General features: G+C 72.9%; 1 protein-coding gene across 2 annotated transcripts in view; it reads left to right on the forward strand.

Annotated features, from left to right (window-relative positions):
- The window catches only part of TAFA5 (TAFA chemokine like family member 5), a 58,464-nt gene that overhangs the window by 23,584 nt on the left and 17,994 nt on the right, over window positions 1–16,886 (forward strand). Inside the window, exon 1 of one of the 2 annotated variants that reach the window (XM_084907528.1) lies at window positions 4,820–5,020. The exons of the other annotated variant lie outside the window; for it this stretch is intronic. Coding sequence (XP_084763654.1) covers window positions 4,930–5,020 — 91 coding nt within the window. The 5' untranslated portion in view covers window positions 4,820–4,929. Of the gene's footprint in view, window positions 1–4,819; window positions 5,021–16,886 lie in introns of those variants that run through there. 2 annotated transcript variants of the gene reach the window in all.

Consider the following 16,886-nt stretch of genomic DNA (forward strand, 5'->3'; position numbering starts at 1 on the left):
CTGGGAGCTCATGCCTGCAGCCAGGGCCTCTATCACCCATGAAGGTACCCAACTCTCACTGTGTCATCACATGTCACATGCCCCTTCTGTTGCGCACGTAGGTGCTCCTGGCATGCCTTTACATGTGCTTGACACACCACCTCAGTGCTCAATGTGCATGTTACACGTGTCATCATGCATGTTGTCTCATTGCACATGGCACCACTACTTTAGTGTCCCTGTCATATGTGCCTCCTTCAGGTCACGTGTTGTTTGTGCTTCTATCACAGTGCTACATATGCTCAACCCGGTGTACTATGTGATCAACACATGTTGCCTGTGGCATACATACCCGGCCATAGGTGCTCAGTGCCCCATCACATGTGCTGTGCCCTGTCACATGTTACAGGTGTGTGCCCGTGTGCACCATTTCCCACATGGGCCTGCTCTTCTGGCTTCTCCCGTGCCTGGCTCTGCGGAGGCTCCCGGCGGCTCCCGCACGGAGACCGACCCCCCGGCCGGCGCTGGGCCCCGCAGAAGGGGCAGCGTCACACGCCCGCGCCCGTCCGGGCCTCTGCAGCCTGCACCCAGGCCGGCCGCCCTGCACGTCACTCTCTGACACCGGTTTCTCCAGTCACAGCACGACAGGACTCATGTAGTAAAAGCCCCAAAGAGCAAAGGCAGCTTCGGAATGACAAGCCAGACGCTGGCTCCATCCCTGCCCCCTGGGTCTCCCCGGCCACACCCCAGAGTGGACCCCCCACCCCACCCCCGTCCTGGCCTGCCCTGGCCCATCCCCCTTCATTTTCCCGGTCCGTTCCCGCCCTGCACGGCCGCCCGGGGCGCCCCTCACTCCCCACTCCTCACCCGGACAGCCCCTCCCTCTGAGCGGAACAGCGCCGCCGCCTGGCGGCCGCCCCCGCCCCCCGTTCCCGTCCATTCCGGCGTGGCCGCGGCCGGGGGACGGTGTGGCTGCTCCACTGTAAACATTTCCCGACCTCCGTCTGCGTGTGAATGTCAACACGCCACACGCAGCGCCTGGCATTTGTGACGGCCCCAGCAGCGCTGTGTTCCGGCACACGGCGGGGGCAGGACTCCGGGGAGAGACATCGGCCGGGGGAGGGATGCAGGGGGGCTTCCCTGCCGGGGGGGGGGGCTTCAGAGCGTGAGGGCCGTGTGAGCGTGGACACCCCCAGCCACCGCGCCGCTGGAGTCAGGCGCTCGCCCGGCAAGCCTTCCCCCCCCACCGCGTCCTCCATCCCCCGTCCCGCCCGAGCGGCCTTCCCGGGCCCGGCCCGCACTCGGGGCCGGATGGGGAGTGTCCAGAGGGCATCGCCGCGGACAGCACAGCCGGGTATAAAAGCCCACACTCCCGTCTTCCCTCGGGAAGGAGAGCCCCGCCCAAGACTGCTCCTGCAGCGTCTGGGCCGGCTGTTTCGGACGGAGCCCTGAGGCCAGCTGGCACCGTGTCCTGCAGGCCGGCCCTCCGCGCCCCGGTGGTCTGGTCCGGCTGTTCCGAGCACGGCGGGCCCTGCAGTCCCCAGTGTTCCTCCGTGGACGGCGGCCTGTCCTCTCCTCCTCCGTCCCTCCCCCCGTCGGAGCCGCTAATACAAGGCAGTGACACCGCCTCTCGGCCGCGCCCGCCTCCCGTATCTCTCTGCCCCACGCGTCTCCGACTTCATTTTCCGCAGCCGGCTCCGGTCACGCCTCCCTGACCCTCCGTCCGCCCTCCGCGGCCCAGAGCTGCTTCGTTATGTTAATTCCCGAGCCCTTTCTTCTCTCTGTGTTTCCTGCTTATCGGAGCCGCCGGGCTCCCTCAGACGGACGGCGCCGCCTTCTCTGACTCCGAGGACGCCGCGCTCAGAGCCGCCGCTACTATCGCTGCCATTGTCGTCAGCGTGTCACTCTCCGAGGCGTTCCTGGCTTCCTGCCGCGGCGACACCTGTACAGGACGTGTCCCGGGCGGCCTCCCCTGCCCGCACCGCCTCCGCGTCCTCTCCGGGCGCGTGCGGCCAGGGGGGCCCCTCCGCCCTTCGCCAAGCGGCTTCTGGTCTGACCAGGGAGCCGAGGGCCGGCCCTGGGGGAGTGGGCACGGCGTGAGGCGGGGGTGGGTCTCCCGGGACGTGGCCACGGCCCGTGGACAGGGGAGCGAGCACATGGGCCACGGCACCCGGGGCCTGTCCTGCCTGCGGCTCCCGGCCCCGCCGGCCGCTGACCCTGGCCCCGGGCCTCGGCCCCGCCTGCTCCGCCGCCCCTCACCCGCTCCGAGCGGCCCAGCTTCTCTGCCTGATCCCACGGCGCCTTCCCAGACCCACAGGGAGAGGACAGGGAACCAGTTACATCAGAGGCAGGCTCACCGGACGTGGGAGAGCCTTCCTGACGAGGGGCTGCGTCTGCTCCGCTACCAGAACGTCCACATCGTGGCTGCGGGGCCGGAAATGGGGGCGAGGGGACGGGGCGAAGGGCTGAGGTGCTCACGGGAGCCGTAACGGGAGAAGGCCGTGGCCGGCAAACCGCGGCTCGCGAGCCACCTGCGGCTCTTTGGCCCCTTGGGTGCGGCTCTTCCACAAAACACCACGGCCTGTGCGAGTCTGTGTTGAAGAAGTGGCGTTAGAAGGAGTTTACGTTTAAAAAAATGTGGCTCTCGGAAGACATTTCCGTTGCTGTGCTGTTGGTGTTTGGCTCTGTGGACAGGAGTTTGCCGACCACTGGGCTGGGGAGGTTCTGGCGCAGCCACACGTGCCGGACCGGTTCCGCCTGCGTGCGCACGCCGTGCCTGCTAAGACCCAGGCCAGCCGCCCCCCCCTCCCCTCGGGCGCCGGCCTGGGCTCCCCGTGCCCACCGCCCTCTCCTGAGGGCACCCCCACAGGACACTCCCCAGAGGGCCTTCTCGATGCCGGGGGCGGGGCCCGGCTGGCCCGGGAGGAGGAATGGGGCCACCCCTCTGCTCATGGGAGACCCCGTGTGGGTGCTGAATTCGGCGGCGTTTCAGCGTTGGAGCTGTGACTGATGTGCACTGATCGGGGACCCGCCGTGTCCCGGCTGGTCCGGACGCAGGCCCCTTTGAGTGCCGGGTCACGTGTGCCACAGGCCTCCCCGTGGCCTGAGGGCCGGCGGCGGCTCAGCTGCGGTGAGGCCGGAGGCCCGTGACCTTGGTGGAGGTCGGGCTCCGCCGGGCGGGTGGCTTCCAGAATGCTGAGGCCGAGGGCAGGGCGTGAGGGGAGGAGCTGCGGGAGCCGGGCTGTGAGCTGGACGGCCCCTCCCAGCCATCTCCGAGGGGTTTGGCCTGCGGCTCGGACCCAGCACTCCTGCCCCCGGAGCCCAGGGCGCAGGGAGCTGGGAGGCTGCAGCCACAGGCGGGGACCCTCAGGCGGCTTCTCCCCTGACCAGGGCCGGGCACCTGGGATGGGGACAGTGGGCCTGGCTCCAGTGGAGTCTGCCCTGTACGCTGCAGTGGGTACCCGTGTCCGTGCTTATGCGGGCCTCAGTTTCCCCAGATTCCCACGGCGGGGTTTGACCTGTCTGACCTCTAAGAGCCCTGCCCGGCTGCAGGTCCCTGTGCGGGGAGGACTCCGCTGTGGGCGCCCCGTGGGCACAGGCCTGCCTCCGCTCACCAGGGCCCCTCCTGCCCCCCCCCCCCCACACACACACACAGGGGCACAGGTGCAGGCGGAGGCCCTCCCGGCCCGGCCCAAACCCTTCGCTGAGCATTTGGAGTTGAACTTGAAATTCTGCTCAGACAGCTAGGCCTGAGGCCGGGGCACTGCCCCCGGGGACCCTGAGCAGGTGGGCGCTGCCGGGGACACGCTGCCCTGCGCAGAGGCCTGAGGCGCAGGGGGCGCCCTGGGTGACGGGAGCCCCCCCTCCCCAGGGCCGCCACGTGGGGGCGGGGGGGGGTCCAGCCAGAGGAGCCAGGTTTCCGGGGTCCCGCGGTCCGCCCCGGGCAGAGGCCATGGACCCCCCCCCCCCCCCAGTCCCTCCGAGCCCCGGGCGCGGGGTCTGGGGGCGGAGACTCCCCGCTCTCCGCCTCCCCCCACCCCGCCCCCGGCCGCCTGCAGTGCGGCCCCTGCGCGCCAGGGGGCGCCCGGCCCCGGTTTCTGCCGCGCCGGCCCCGCTGACCTCGGCGCGCCGGGCGGGGGCGCTGCGGCGGGATCCCGGCCTCCCGGCCAGTGCGCAGCGGCGGCGGCGGCGGCCGGGCACCGGGGTCCCATCGCGTCCCGCTCCCCCGGGCCTCCCGGCAGCAGCGGAGCCCGCGCGGCCCCGGCGGACAGGCCCCGGCGGACAGGCCCGGGCGGCGGCACCGGGTCCCCCCACCTGTCGGCGCGACCCCCCGGCCCGGCCCGGCCTCCTGACCGCAGCGCGGGGCGCGGACCGGAGCGCGGAGGCCGCCCGCCCGGCCCCGGCCCCGGCCCCCGGGCCGCCAGTCCCATCGGCGGGCTCTGCGGCGGCGGCGATGGCGCGGCGGCCCCGGGCCCCGCGCGCGGCCCCCTGAGCCCGGCGGCGGCGGCGGCGGCGGCGGCGGAGGCGGCGGAGGGAAGGCGCCGCCGAGAAGCAGCGGCGGGAGGAGGCGGAGGCCGCGCCAGGCCCCCCAGCCCGGCCGTTGCGGATCCCGGCGGCGGCGGCGGCGGCGGATCGGCCCCGGCGGCGGCGGCGGTTCATGGGGCCCCGGCGGCCGCCCCCCCGCGCCCCGGCCCCCGGCGCCCCGCAGCCCGCGATGGTGGCCGAGCGGCCGGAGCGGCGGCCGCGGCGGCGGGAGACTTTGTGCTGCTGACCTCCCCCGCCCCCTCCCCCGGCCCTCCTCCCTCCCCCTCCTCCCCCCCTCCTCCCCCCCCGCCCCTCCCCTCCCCCTCCCCAAAAGCCGGCGCCCGGGCGGCCTCAGGCGGGCGGCGGGGGGCGGGCGGCGGCTCCCGCGGGCGCTGATGCGGCGCCGGCACCGGCCGGGGCTCCGCGATGCCGCCGCCGCGGGCGCTCTGGGCGCTGGCGGGCGCCGCGCTCTGCTGCCTCCTGGTGCTGCTGGTGCACGCGCAGCTGCTCCGCGAAGGTGAGTCCGCCGGGCCGGGGCCGGGCCGGGGCGGGGGGCGCAGCTGCTCCGCGAAGGTGAGTCCGGCCGTCCCGGGGCGGGGGGCGCGCTGGGCGCGGGGACTCTGCGGCCAGTGCGGGCCCACGCCGCCCCTGTGCCTCCCCTCCCGGCCCCGGTGCCTCCCCTCCCGCCCCGGCGCCTCCTCTCCCGGCCCCGGTGCCTCCCCTCCCGCCCCTGTGCCTCCCCTCCCGGCCCCGGCGCCTCCCCTCCCGGCCGGGCCGGGCAGCGCTTCCCCCGCGGGCTCGGCAGATGGCACCAGCGCTCCAGGCTGCCCGGCCGGCGGGCGCGGAGTCGAGGGCGGCGGGAGCCCCCAGGAGGCCCGCGCCCCGCACCCCCTCCCGGCTCCGGCCGCCTCCGGACCCGGCGGGAGCCCGGGGCCCGGGAGCAGGGACTCGGCCTGAGGGCGGCCCGCGCCAGCTCGGCTGTCCCGCCGGCGCCTCTGGCGCGGGCCCCGGGCCCCTGGGCTGGGCCCGGTCGGGGTGCACACGGGGCCCAGGCCTGGCAGCTGCAGGCGGCTCGGCTGGGCGGCCCTGCTCCTGGGCCCAGGGCGCCTGCAGGGGCTGGCAGGTGGGTGCTCACTCCGGGACCCTGGCCGCTCTGCAAACTTCCTGGTCCCGGCCGCCCGGTGCTCGCGGGGCCCCCAGCCGGCCCTCGGAGCAGCCGCCTCGCCGCCCACGCTGCCCGCCCGGCGGTGCTGCCAGAGCGTGCCCTCCCCCGGCCGTGGCAGAGGGACTGGTGTGGCCGGGCGCAGGCAGAGCCTCATTAGTGCGGGTCCTGCGAGGCAGGTTTGCAGCCTCCAGCTGCTGCCTCCTAATTAACGGGCTGCTGGCTCAGAGGCCAGGGGCTGCGGTGGGAGGCCAGCCCGGCCGGTCACCTGCCTCGCTGCCTGGCCCCTTCCCCATCGCGGTTTGGGTCCCAGCCCCGAGGGAGAGGCGGCCGCCCGGGAGCTGCTGCAGGCCTGGCTGCTCTGCTCTGAGGCCCCCCCCCTCCCCCCGGCTCCCTGCCCGTTCCCGGACAGCCTGCTTCTGGGGTTGGGGTCGCCTGGGGTTGGCCAGTCCACAGAGGGCTACGCTCGCCGGTGTCCAGGGAGCCTGACCCACCTGATTTGGGCCACACGCTCCCCCCGCACTGACCTTTCCCTTCGGGGTCCCCTTGGGAAGGGGAGTCCGCGGCGCCGTGTGGGGCAGTGGCCCCGACTCAGCCGTGGCCGTGAGAGGACGGGGCCGGCTGCTGGCGGCTGCTGCCCGGGGCTCCCGGCGTGGGAGCTGATGGGAGCCGGTCCCCGGTCTCCGGTGGCGAGTTTGGTCGGGGGAAGGAGGTCTGCCTGCTGGAGCGGCGAGGGCAGGGGGCGGGGAGTGTGTGCGGAGGCGGGTGCTCTCCGGGGAGCCTGTGCGTGGGTGCGAGCCCTCGGGGAAGCCGGCTGTTCACCAGGAGCACCCTCTCAGGTCCTCGCTCGGGGACGGGGACGGGGACGGGGCTGGAAGGGAGGCGGTCGGGAGCAGGTGCCCGCGGAGGGCTCCCCAGGGGGGCCCAGCACCTGGCCGAACAGCCCCCGAAGGCCCTCGGACGGCCGGTCCACCCTGGAGGTCTGGGGACCGAGCCCCTCTGTCCACGCTCCCAGCCAGGACGGCGGCCCCGTATCCTCGGAGACGCCCCTCCTCCCCAGGGCTCAGGGGCCCAGGCAGGCCTGGGGGAGGGTGGGGGCTGCCCTGGTCCCCGGGGCCCTGGGCTGCGGGCTCCAGGCCCCTCAGGTCCAGCGGCCTTGCTGGCCAGCGGGGAGCGGAGGAGGGGGAGGGAGCCGGCGGCCGCGGACAATCGGGACTTGTTGTCTGCGGGGAGTGGGAAGGAGCTGTTGGAATCGCGTTTCCGCGCCTGGTTTGTTCGGGGTAAGAATGGGGGACGCAGGGAGCTGCTGGTACACACTCCGCCTTTGTGTGGAGATGCAGGTCACCCCGGCTAACCCGCCCCTCCGGCCAGTCCGTCCCCGTGTTCGGGGTGAGTGGGCGGTAAGCGCAGAGAGGGCCATTGTGTCCCCTGGGCCGCGGCCTCGCAGCCTGGCCGGGCAGGCAGGAGCCCCGCAGGGCCGCGGGCGGGTGTGGGGCCGCGGCGGGTGTGGGGCCGCGGCGGGTGTGGGGCCGCACGGGGTCTGCCCGTCCCTCGCGTGCCCCTCGAGACACCCGCCCCCCCACCCCCCACCCGTGCTTGTCCTCTGCCAGCAGAGCCCGTCCTGCCGGGCACGGAGACGCGTGTCTGTGAACCACAGGAACGCGGGGGCCCGCGTCCGGGGGACCGGGTCTGAGCCGCTGCCTGGTGCAGAGGGAGCCGCGCACCTGTGAGGCGGCCGGCGGGAAGCCAGCCTCCGTGTCCTTAGCTGTGTTTGGGCTCAGAACGCGGAGCGGCGGCGACAGCTGGGCTCTCGCCCCCCTCTTCAGAGGCCCCGTGTGCCTCTCCCGTCCCCCGGATCACAGCGCCGTCAGATCTCCGTGTACTAGCACCCGGGGAGGCGTGCAGGGAGCAGCAGGGCAGGGAGCTCTCTGAGCCCCCGGCAGCGCCAGGCGCACGGCTGGTGGAGTCAGCAGGCCCGGCTTCCCTCCCTGTACCTCCCGGCGATGCTGCGGGCAGGGCGGCCCTGAGGGGCACACTCCGCGGGGGCCCTTTGTTGGTGCAGAGAATCCCGGCAGCTGTGACCTGAGCTTATGTCCAGGTCTCCTGGTCTCAGGATGTCCCTGTGTCTTCAATGTCCCTGAGTCCGGGTGTCCCGTGTCCGGGTGTCCCGGTGTCCGGTGTCCCATGTCCGGGTGTCCCGTGTCCCGGTGTCCCGTGTCCCGGTGTCCCCGTGTCCGGGTGTCCCCGTGTTCGGGTGTCCCGTGTCCGGTGTCCCGTGTCCGGGTGTCCCGTGTCCGGGTGTCCCGGTGTCCCTGAGTCCGGGTGTCCCGTGTCCGGTTGTCCTGCGGGCCCCTGGCAGGGCCTGTGGGCGCCGCCGTCGGTGGGAAGGGCGAGGCAGACGGTGAGGCGGACGGCGGGCAGGCTCTCCGGCTCTGGCCCAGCTGTGCTCAGCCTGCCCCTCGGAGGCCCAGGCGCTGGGCTGCTCCGGCCCCTCCCATCCTCTGCTGCCTCCTCCCCCCCAGACGCAGGGCTCGGCCGGGCTGCCACTGACACCGGGTCTGGTGCTCCGGCTGCATGTGGGGGGCCGGACCCGGGAGCCAGAACCCAGTGCGTTCCCAGCCCGTGTGCGGGAACGGCCGCAGGGAGGGAGGGAGTGAGACGGACAGCATGATGGTCACCGGCTCCTCTCTCACTCGCTGCCACTCCTCAGGGGCCGAGACCGCGCGCCCCTCCCTGACCGGTGCCTCCCGGTGACCGTCCTCAGGGACTGAGACCGCGTGTCCCTCCCTGACCGGCGCCTCCCGGTGACCGTCCTCAGGGACTGAGACCGCGTGTCCCTCCCTGACCGGCACCTCCCGGTGACCGTCGTCAGGGGCCGAGGGGTGACCGTCCTCAGGGACTGAGACCGCGTGCCCCACCCTGACCAGCGCCTCCCGGGCTCTGGCCGCTGGCCGCTCGGCTGAGGTGCTGGCGCGGGGTGACCGGTCGGAGGAGACGGGCCCCGCGGCCATGCCCGGCCATCGTCCGTGTGAGCAGGAACCGGGGGGCTGGGCTCCCTCCCCCCCCCCCCCCCCCCCGAGCCCGTGGGCTCTCACCTGCGTGCACACGCGGTGCTGGGAGGCTCCAGGAGTGGGGGCACAGGGGGCCGCCGTGGCCTGGAGACCTGCTGCTCAGGCTGAGGGTGTCGCAGGCTGTGGGGCCCCGTGGTGCTGGCAGCGCCCGCTCCCTCACCGCCCTGCCCTCTGACACCGGAGCCTCTGCCTCCTTTCACTCTCCCCTCCCTTCGGGGACAGACCGGCCTGCCCGGTCCCAGGAGCTCGAGTGCAGCCTGGGGGCCCCGGGGCAGCGGGGTCGGGGTGGGGGGAGACCCCAGGACAGCCACAGGCCCCGGGGAGGGCGCTGCCGGGGACCTGCTGGGAGGCGGGCCCAGGCCACGCCCCGCCCTGACCCGTGGGTGCCCGTGCAGAGGTGGGGAGCCCTGCAGCCTCTTGCACGCCCTTTGCAGACCGGCCTCCGCCCGGAGCGGCTGGGGCTGTTAGCCATCCCCTCCCGCTGCTCGCCGGAGCGGCCTCGGCCTCGGTTCCCCAGAGGAGCCGCCTCGCTGAGCACAGGCTGTGCTTTGCAGAACCTTAAACCCGCCTTATCACAGCCCAGTGATGTGTGACGCGGGCGTCGCCATGGAGACGCGGTGCTGTCGGAACAGGTGTTTTCTGAGCACCTACTGCGTGCTGCCTGGCAGCCGGCTCACCGGGAGAGGCAGGTGGGCCGCCGTCCGCGCCGCCCGGCCCCGGAGCGTGGCAGTAGCCGGGGTGGGAGGGGGTGGCGTGCAGTCCGCCCGAGGCTCCTGGTCCCGCCGGGGCCTCTCGGCAGCCGGACTCAGGGCCGCCCTGTGACGGGAAAGGACGTGGGCCTGGCGGCTCCCTGGGTGCCGCCGAGGACCAGGCCGGGAGCTGGGGGCCACGGGGCTGCCTCCGCTCCGGGGTGGGAGGTCCAGGCCGGCCGAGGGGTGGGGAGACCCCTCCAGCCCCGCCAGCCCCCGGGACCAGCAGCGCCTGTGCCCTCGGTCCCCTGGCTCCCCTCCCTGCCTCAGTCTCCCCTTCTCTCCGGTGTGGACACCCCCCCAGGCCCAGGAGGGGTTCCCCTGGAAGTCCCTCACTCCGTCTGCAGGACACTCACCCCACCCAAGGCCGCTCCCTGAGGCTCAGGTGGACCCCTCTTTGGGGACCATCGTCAGACCCCCACGGGGTGAGGGGGCCCCCAGGGCCCAGACCCGGATGGCAGATCGGAGAGCCACAAGCTCGGCCCTTCGCCCCGTAGGCCCCTTCCCTCGCGGTTTTGGGTTCCCCGGGCGGCTGGGCCAGGCAGTCTGTAGGACATGGAGTGACGATGGGTGCCGATGGGTGACGATGGGTGCCGATGGGTGACAGAGTGGCTTCCTCCCTCTCGGGGACCCAGTTGCTGGAAGGGGCTGCCCGGGGAGGCCCCTGCATCCTGCGTACACGTCGCTGTTGATCCTCTCCCTTCCTGACGCGCTCCCGGGCGCTAACCCGCACCCCCTGCCCCGTCGCTCTCAGCCGCTGTGTGTGCGCTGAGCAGGGAGCCGAGACGCAGAGCGGTCACCGCGTTCCTGCCCGTCTTCGCTATGGGGGGGGGGGGGGGCGCGTGTGAGCAGGGCACAGGGTGTGAGGAACCTTCTAGAACGGGAAGCGGCTCCTCCAGGGTGGAAAGCACCGGCAGAGGCACAGGAGCAGGACAGGACTCCAGGCCTGGCTGTGAGCTCCTGGGTCCTGCCCCCGGCCCTCTGAGCAGAGCGCACCTCCGGCCACAGCCCTGCGCCCCCCGGCCCCCGGCCCCGACCCTGCGCCCCCCGGCCCACAGCCCTGCGCCCCCCGGCCCCCAGACCCCGACCCTGCGCCCCCCGGCCCTCAGACCCCGGCCCTGCGCCCTCCCGGCCCTCAGACCCCGGCCCTGCGCCCTCCCGGCCCCCGACTCTGCGCCCTCCCGGCCCTCAGACCCCGACCCTGCGCCCCCCGGCCCTCAGACCCCGGCCCTGCGCCCTCCCGGCCCCCGGCCCTGCGCCCTCCCGGCCCCTGGCCCTGTACCCTCCCGGCCCTCAGACCCCGGCCCTGTGCCCTCCCAGCGTGCAGCCCTGTGCCCTCCCGGCGTGCGGCCCGGGCATCCCCGAGCTGTGATTAGTGCCGGGTCTCCCAGGATCACCACGGTGGCGCCAGCCTGATCCTTTAAGAACCGAGATCAGCCCCAGCCGCAGCGGAGGCCCAAGCCAAACAGATTAGACTCCTGCTCACTGTCCTGCAGCCTCATTACGTGGCCGGATTATACAGAAACCTGTACGTGGGAGAACGCAGTCACAGGACGTGGCTGTCATAGGACGGGGCTGTCACAGGACGTGGCTGTCACAGGACGTGGCTGTCACAGAACGGGGCTGACACAGGACGTGGCTGACAGGACGGGGCTGACACAGGACGTGGCTGACACAGGACGTGGCTGTCACAGGTCACAGGACGTGGCTGACACAGAACGGGGCTGACACAGGACGTGCCTGACACAGAACGGGGCTGACACAGGACGTGGCTGACACAGGACGGGGCTGACACAGGTCACAGGACGTGGCTGTCACAGGACGGGGCTGTCACAGGTCACAGGACGTGGCTGTCACAGGATGGGGCTGACACAGGACGGGGGCTGACACAGGGCACAAAGGGGTCAGGCTCCCTGAGCTGCAGTCCCCCAATGTTCATTCTATTATATACACACTAGAGGCCCGGTATGTGAATTTGTGCACCAGTGGGGTCCCTCATCCTGGCCTGCAGGATCAAACCAAACACTCCCCGAGGGGTCCCAGATTGTAAGAAGGCACAGGCCAGGCCGAGGGACCTCACTGGTGCATGATCGGGCCGGGGAGGGACCACGGGAGGGCTCCAGGGCGTGTCCAGCACACCTTGCTCAGTCTGATTGGCCGGACCCCAGCAGCAAACTAACCTACCAGTTGGAGCATCTGCCCCCTGGTGGTCAGTGCACATCATAGCGAGCGCTTGAGCGGACTTAGCATGTCATTAGCGTATTGTACTTTGATTGGTCGAATGGACAGATGGGTGACCGGACAGGTAGCATATTAGGCTTTTATTACATGGGACATATATTTATTGACGTCAGGGAGGAAGCGGGAGAGAGAGGAACCTCAGTGGTGAGCCGCGAGGGTGTGTGTCACGCTCAGTGACGTAGCCAGCAGAGGGGCACGCACAGGAGCCGCAGGCACAGAGACAGGAAGTGGGGGCCCGGGCGGGGGCCAGGGAGCCGGGGGGGGGGGGGGGGTGTTTATTGGAGACGATGGTGGACGGCTGCACACGGAGCGGGTGGGTGATGGCTGAGCCGAGCTGGAAGCGGGAGACGGGATTCCGTGTGTGACATCAGAGCCGAAGAGCTGTCTGCTGGAGTGTCACCGTCTAAAAAGCACGGCTCTGTTTGTTAACACTCACTGATTCCAGAGAGGAAGGGAGGGAGCGAGACACACCAGGAGGTGAGAATCACGGACCGGCTGCTCCTGCACACCCCCACAGGGGTGGAGCCGGTAACCCGGGCCTGGGCCCTGACCGGGGACTGAACCCTGACCTCCTGGTTCCTGGGTCGATGCTCACACTGGCCGCGGGATTGAAAGATGCCCAGTGCCTGCACCCACCCCACAGCCTCACAGAGAGCAGCTTCGCCAGAGGGAATGCCTGCATCTCCTCCCTCCCTCTGTCCCTCCCCCCCTCCCCTCCCCTCCCCCCCCCTCCCGCTCTGTCCTCCCCGCGAATCCGTGGCAGCCTGTCTCTCTCGTCCCCGTGGCTCCTTCCGGAACATCGCCGCGCTGGGACCCCGCAGTGCAGACGCTCAGCCTGGCTTGTCGCTCAGTCCGCGTCCTCCCGCGTCCTCCCGCGTCTGCGAGCTCAGGCCTCCGCGTGCTCGCCCTGCGGACGGGCCAGGGCACCGTCCCGGAGGACACCCACCGCCGGGCGGCCGGGCTGGCTGTCCTGGGAGGGACACCGCGGTGACGTCCGTGTGCGGGGCCGTGTGCGGGGGCCGTGTGCGGGGCTGTGTGCGGGGTCCGTGTGCGGGGGCCGTGTGCGGGGCCGTGTGCGGGGTCCGTGTGCGGAGCCGTGTGCGGGGCCGTGTGCGGGGTCCGTGGTGCGGGGCCGTGTGCGGAGCCGTGTGCGGGGCCGTGTGCGGGGGCCGTGTGCGGGGCCGTGTGCGGGGGCCGTGTGCGGGGGCCGTGTGGCGGGGCCGTGTGCGGAGTCCGTGTGCGGGGCCGTGTGCGGGGGCCGTGTGTGGAGTCCGTGTGCGGGGGCCGTGTGCGGGGCCGTGTGTGGAGTCCGTGTGCGGGGCCGTGTGCGGGGCCGTGTGTGGAGTCCGTGTGCGGGGCCGTGTGCGGGGCCGTGTGCGGGGGCCGTGTGCGGGGGCCGTGTGCGGGGCCGTGTGCGGGGGCCGTGTGCGGGGCCGTGTGTGGAGTCCGTGTGCAGGGCCGTGTGCGGGGGCCGTGTGTGGAATCCGTGTGCGGGGGCCGTGTGCGGGGCCGTGTGTGGAGTCCGTGTGCGGGGGCGTGTGCGGGGGCCGTGTGTGGAGTCGTGTGCGGGGGCCGTGTGCGGGGCCGTGTGTGGAGTCCGTGTGCAGGGCCGTGTGCGGGGGCCGTGTGTGGAATCCGTGTGCGGGGGCCGTGTGCGGGGCCGTGTGTGGAGTCCCGTGTGCGGGGCCGTGTGCGGGGGCCGTGTGTGGAGTCCGTGTGCGGGCCGTGTGGACACGCTTCCACTTCAGTGAGGGTGAGCTCCAGGGAGGCGACTGCTGGTCGCACAGGAGAGCCCCCCCAGCTGACCCTCCAGGTGACCCTCCCAGGTGACCGTCCCCGGTGACCCCTCCCAGTTTCCCTCCCCAGTGACCCTCCCCGGTGACCTCCCAACTGACACTCCCAGCTGACCCTCAGGTGACCCTCCCAGGTGACCGTCCCCTGTGACCCCTCCCAATGACCCTCCCCGGTGACCTCCCAGTTGACCCTCCAGGTGACCCTCCCCGATGACCCTCCCAGCTGACACTCAGGTGACCCTCTCAGCAAACCTCCAGCTGACCCTCCCCGGTGACCTCCCAGCTGACCCTCAGGTGACCCAGCTGACCCTCCAGGTGACCCCCCCCAGTAGACCCTCCCAGCTGACCCTCCAGGTGACCCTCCCAGCTGACCCTCCAGGTGACCCTCGCCCCAGCTGACTGCCCAATGCAGCCACCGTCGGTCACCCTCCTCCCAGCTGGAAGCCGGTCGGCCGTGGGGTGCCCGGGGACCTTACCTGGTCAACCCCAGGTGCCCGGCCACGTGGGAGAGGGTTGTCCCAATGCCCATCCGAGTGGGAGCCCCAGTCCTCCCTGGGAGCCACCAGTTCTGGGTGACTGTCCACAGGGCGGAGGCGGAGGCGGAGGCAGAGGGGAGGGGAAGGGGAGGCGGAGGGGAAGGGGGAGGCGGAGGGGAAGGGGAGGCGGAGCGGAGAGCGGGCAGCTGTGCCTGCAGCTGCCTTCTGTCCTGCGGCCCGGAAGGACAGGCCAGGCCAGGTCTCGGGCTCCCGTGTGGGCGCTGCTTCCCGGGGAAGTCCCGCTGCCCCTGGCGGGGGGGGGGGGGGGGGGGGTGGGCGCTCGGTTCCCGTGTCCCAGGCCGGCCCCTCACGGTGGCTCCGCCCGTCAGAGCCCAGATCCCTCAGCCCTCCAGGCGGCCCGGGTCGGCTGGCTCCAGAGCCAGGGCCCTGGCTCCCCACGGCCGGGCAGGCGATGAGGGACAGTGTCCGCTGAAAGGGTGAGACTGTGGCGTCAGCACCACGGACAGCGCCGGGGGCGGGGGTCCTCAGGCCTGGCCCCAGGGTCGCGCCCCGCGGGGCCGGGTCCTCCCTGTGGCACCCTCCCCGGAGCCGGCCAGGGGCCGCGCGGGAGAAGCCGGCCGCGGTCTGCGTGGCGGGTCAGTGGGCACAGACTCGGGGTCTCGTGGGGCTTGTTCCCACGCTGACGTCTTCGCGGCGGTCTTCGCGGGCCGCGGGCTGTCTCCGGGCGGTGCTGCCGGCCCACGGCAGCAGCTTCCGACCACACCACCGGCAGGCCGGGCGCGGGCAGATGCCACGTGTGCCCCGGCCTCCACGCTACCCAGGCTGCCACGCCCTGCAGCCCTTCCCGGCAGGAGCGCGTGTGTCAGCACCGAGCACTGGGCCTCCGGGCTCCCTCTGGCCTCCCCTGCTCCCGGCGCGGCCCCTCCAGGCCCAGAGGCCCGCCCGCAGCCCACGTGGGACCGGCTCCTAATGAGGCTCCCGTCTGAGCTCCACGCGGGTCCCCAGGGCCCCTCTCCTGCTGGGGACCCGCCCCAGGCACTGCTTCCGGGTCAGCGGCTCCTGCCCCCGCCCTCGGCCCCGCAGCCGGCGCGGACACCCTCCACGCCTGTCAGACCTCGTCAGCTCCGCCGGGCCGTCAAACGGGAGTGTCTGCGCTGAGGACACGTGGGGGGGGCGGGGGGGGAATCCAGGAGACAGGGTTGGGAGATGTTGCTGGGCCTGGGTCCCGGGTCCGAGGATGGCGTGGTGGAGCCGGGGCGGAGCTGGTGGGTGTGGTGGCGTTTGCCCCCTAGCTCCCAGGATCAGGTCAGCACCTCTGCCAGCCCCCGAGGCCGCCACTGCGCAGGGGGGAGGGCGTGGGGGGCCTGGGGCAGGCACGGGGGGGGGGGGGGCGGGACAGTCTGCACTGAACCAGCCGGACACCAGGAATGAGGGATGGAGGGGTGGGCAGGGCGGGGCTGGGAGAGGGGCGCCCGGACAGACCCTGTGGCGCCCCCTATGGCGGCTCCGGCCCGGGCGGCGTCCCACAGCGGGTGCCGGAAGGTGGCTCGTTAGCCGGGGTGGGGGTTGGGGGGGTGGGTGGGGAGGGGGGGCCGGGAGGGGTGGGAGAGGGGGGTCACAGGCCCGCCGTTTGCTCAGTCATTCAGCAGCCGGGGCTCAGCGCGAGCCGGGCCCCGGAGGAGGCCCCGCCGGCACTGCCCACCGAGGAGCCCGCGGTCAGCGGAGGGGGGGCGGCGAGGACCAGGAATAGCTCCGTCACCCCGGAAACCCGAAATAGCAGCGGCCGGACGGCGCCCACACAGCCGCCACCCACACCAGGCAGCCCTGGGCCTCCCCATCCTCCGCCCCTGGCCCCTGCAGACCCGACCCCCATCCTCCGCCCGCGGCCCCCACAGACCCGACCCCCATCCTCCGCCCTGGCCCCCGCACACCCGGCCCTGGCTCCCGGCTCCCGGCCCCCCACAGACCCGACCCCTGTCCTCTGCCCGCAGCCCCCCGCAGACCCGGCCCCCGTCCTCCGCCCGCGGCCCCCGGCTCCCGGCCCCCGCAGACCCGGCCCCCGGCCCCCGGCTCCCGCGCCTCTGAGCCCCACGCTGCCCCGAGCAGCACCCTCGGCCTCCCCGGCCTCCGAGTCATCCTCCTGTTTATTTACGTGTCCGTGTGTGTCTGCCGTGTTCCGAGCACAGCGTGTAATTGTGTGTAATTAGCCCAGGCCTCGGGGCGGCGCCGGGTGTGGCTGTGGACGGGAGGGGCCGCGCTGACCTGTGCTGTCCACTCACAGCTCCCGGGCCGGGCAGGCGTGGGGGCCGCTGCGGACGCTGCACCCAGTGCCCCCCCCCCATGCCTCATCCTGCCCTGGACCGGCTCTGGGCAGACGGGGGTGACACAGTGACAGTGTGGGGGCCAGTGAGCCGCCTGGCGGGGGGGGCGAGGGGAGGCGGCGGCCAGCACCAGGACTGCCTCCTGCACCGCCTCCTGCCCATCACCTCCGCCCCTGTCTATGCCCAGCGCATGGGCAGCCCCATCCCCCTCCCATGTGACCGTGGGCCGCCCAGCCGGGAGGTGGCCCAGGTGCAGGCTCTGCTCCCTCAGTGCGCCCAGGGCCAGCGCACAGTAGGTGCTTCCTGCTGGCTGAGGGGCGGGCAGAGCCAGGCAGGGAGGGCGGGCCTCCGCGGGCAGCTGTGCGTGTGAAGCGGGGCTGCGTGGCCGACCAGGACCCCGGAGGGGCTGGGCTCACATGGGGGGGGCGCACAGGCTGCCTCAGGCCGCTGGGTGGGGAGGGGGGCGGGGGACACAGGCTGCCTCAGGCCGCCGGGCGGGGGGGGGGCGGGGGACACAGGCTGCCTCAGGCCGGCGGGGGGGGGGGGCGC

Source organism: Pipistrellus hanaki (assembly GCF_964339955.1).
Source record: "Pipistrellus hanaki genome assembly, contig: SUPER_3_unloc_1, whole genome shotgun sequence".
NCBI lineage: Eukaryota > Metazoa > Chordata > Mammalia > Chiroptera > Vespertilionidae > Pipistrellus > Pipistrellus hanaki.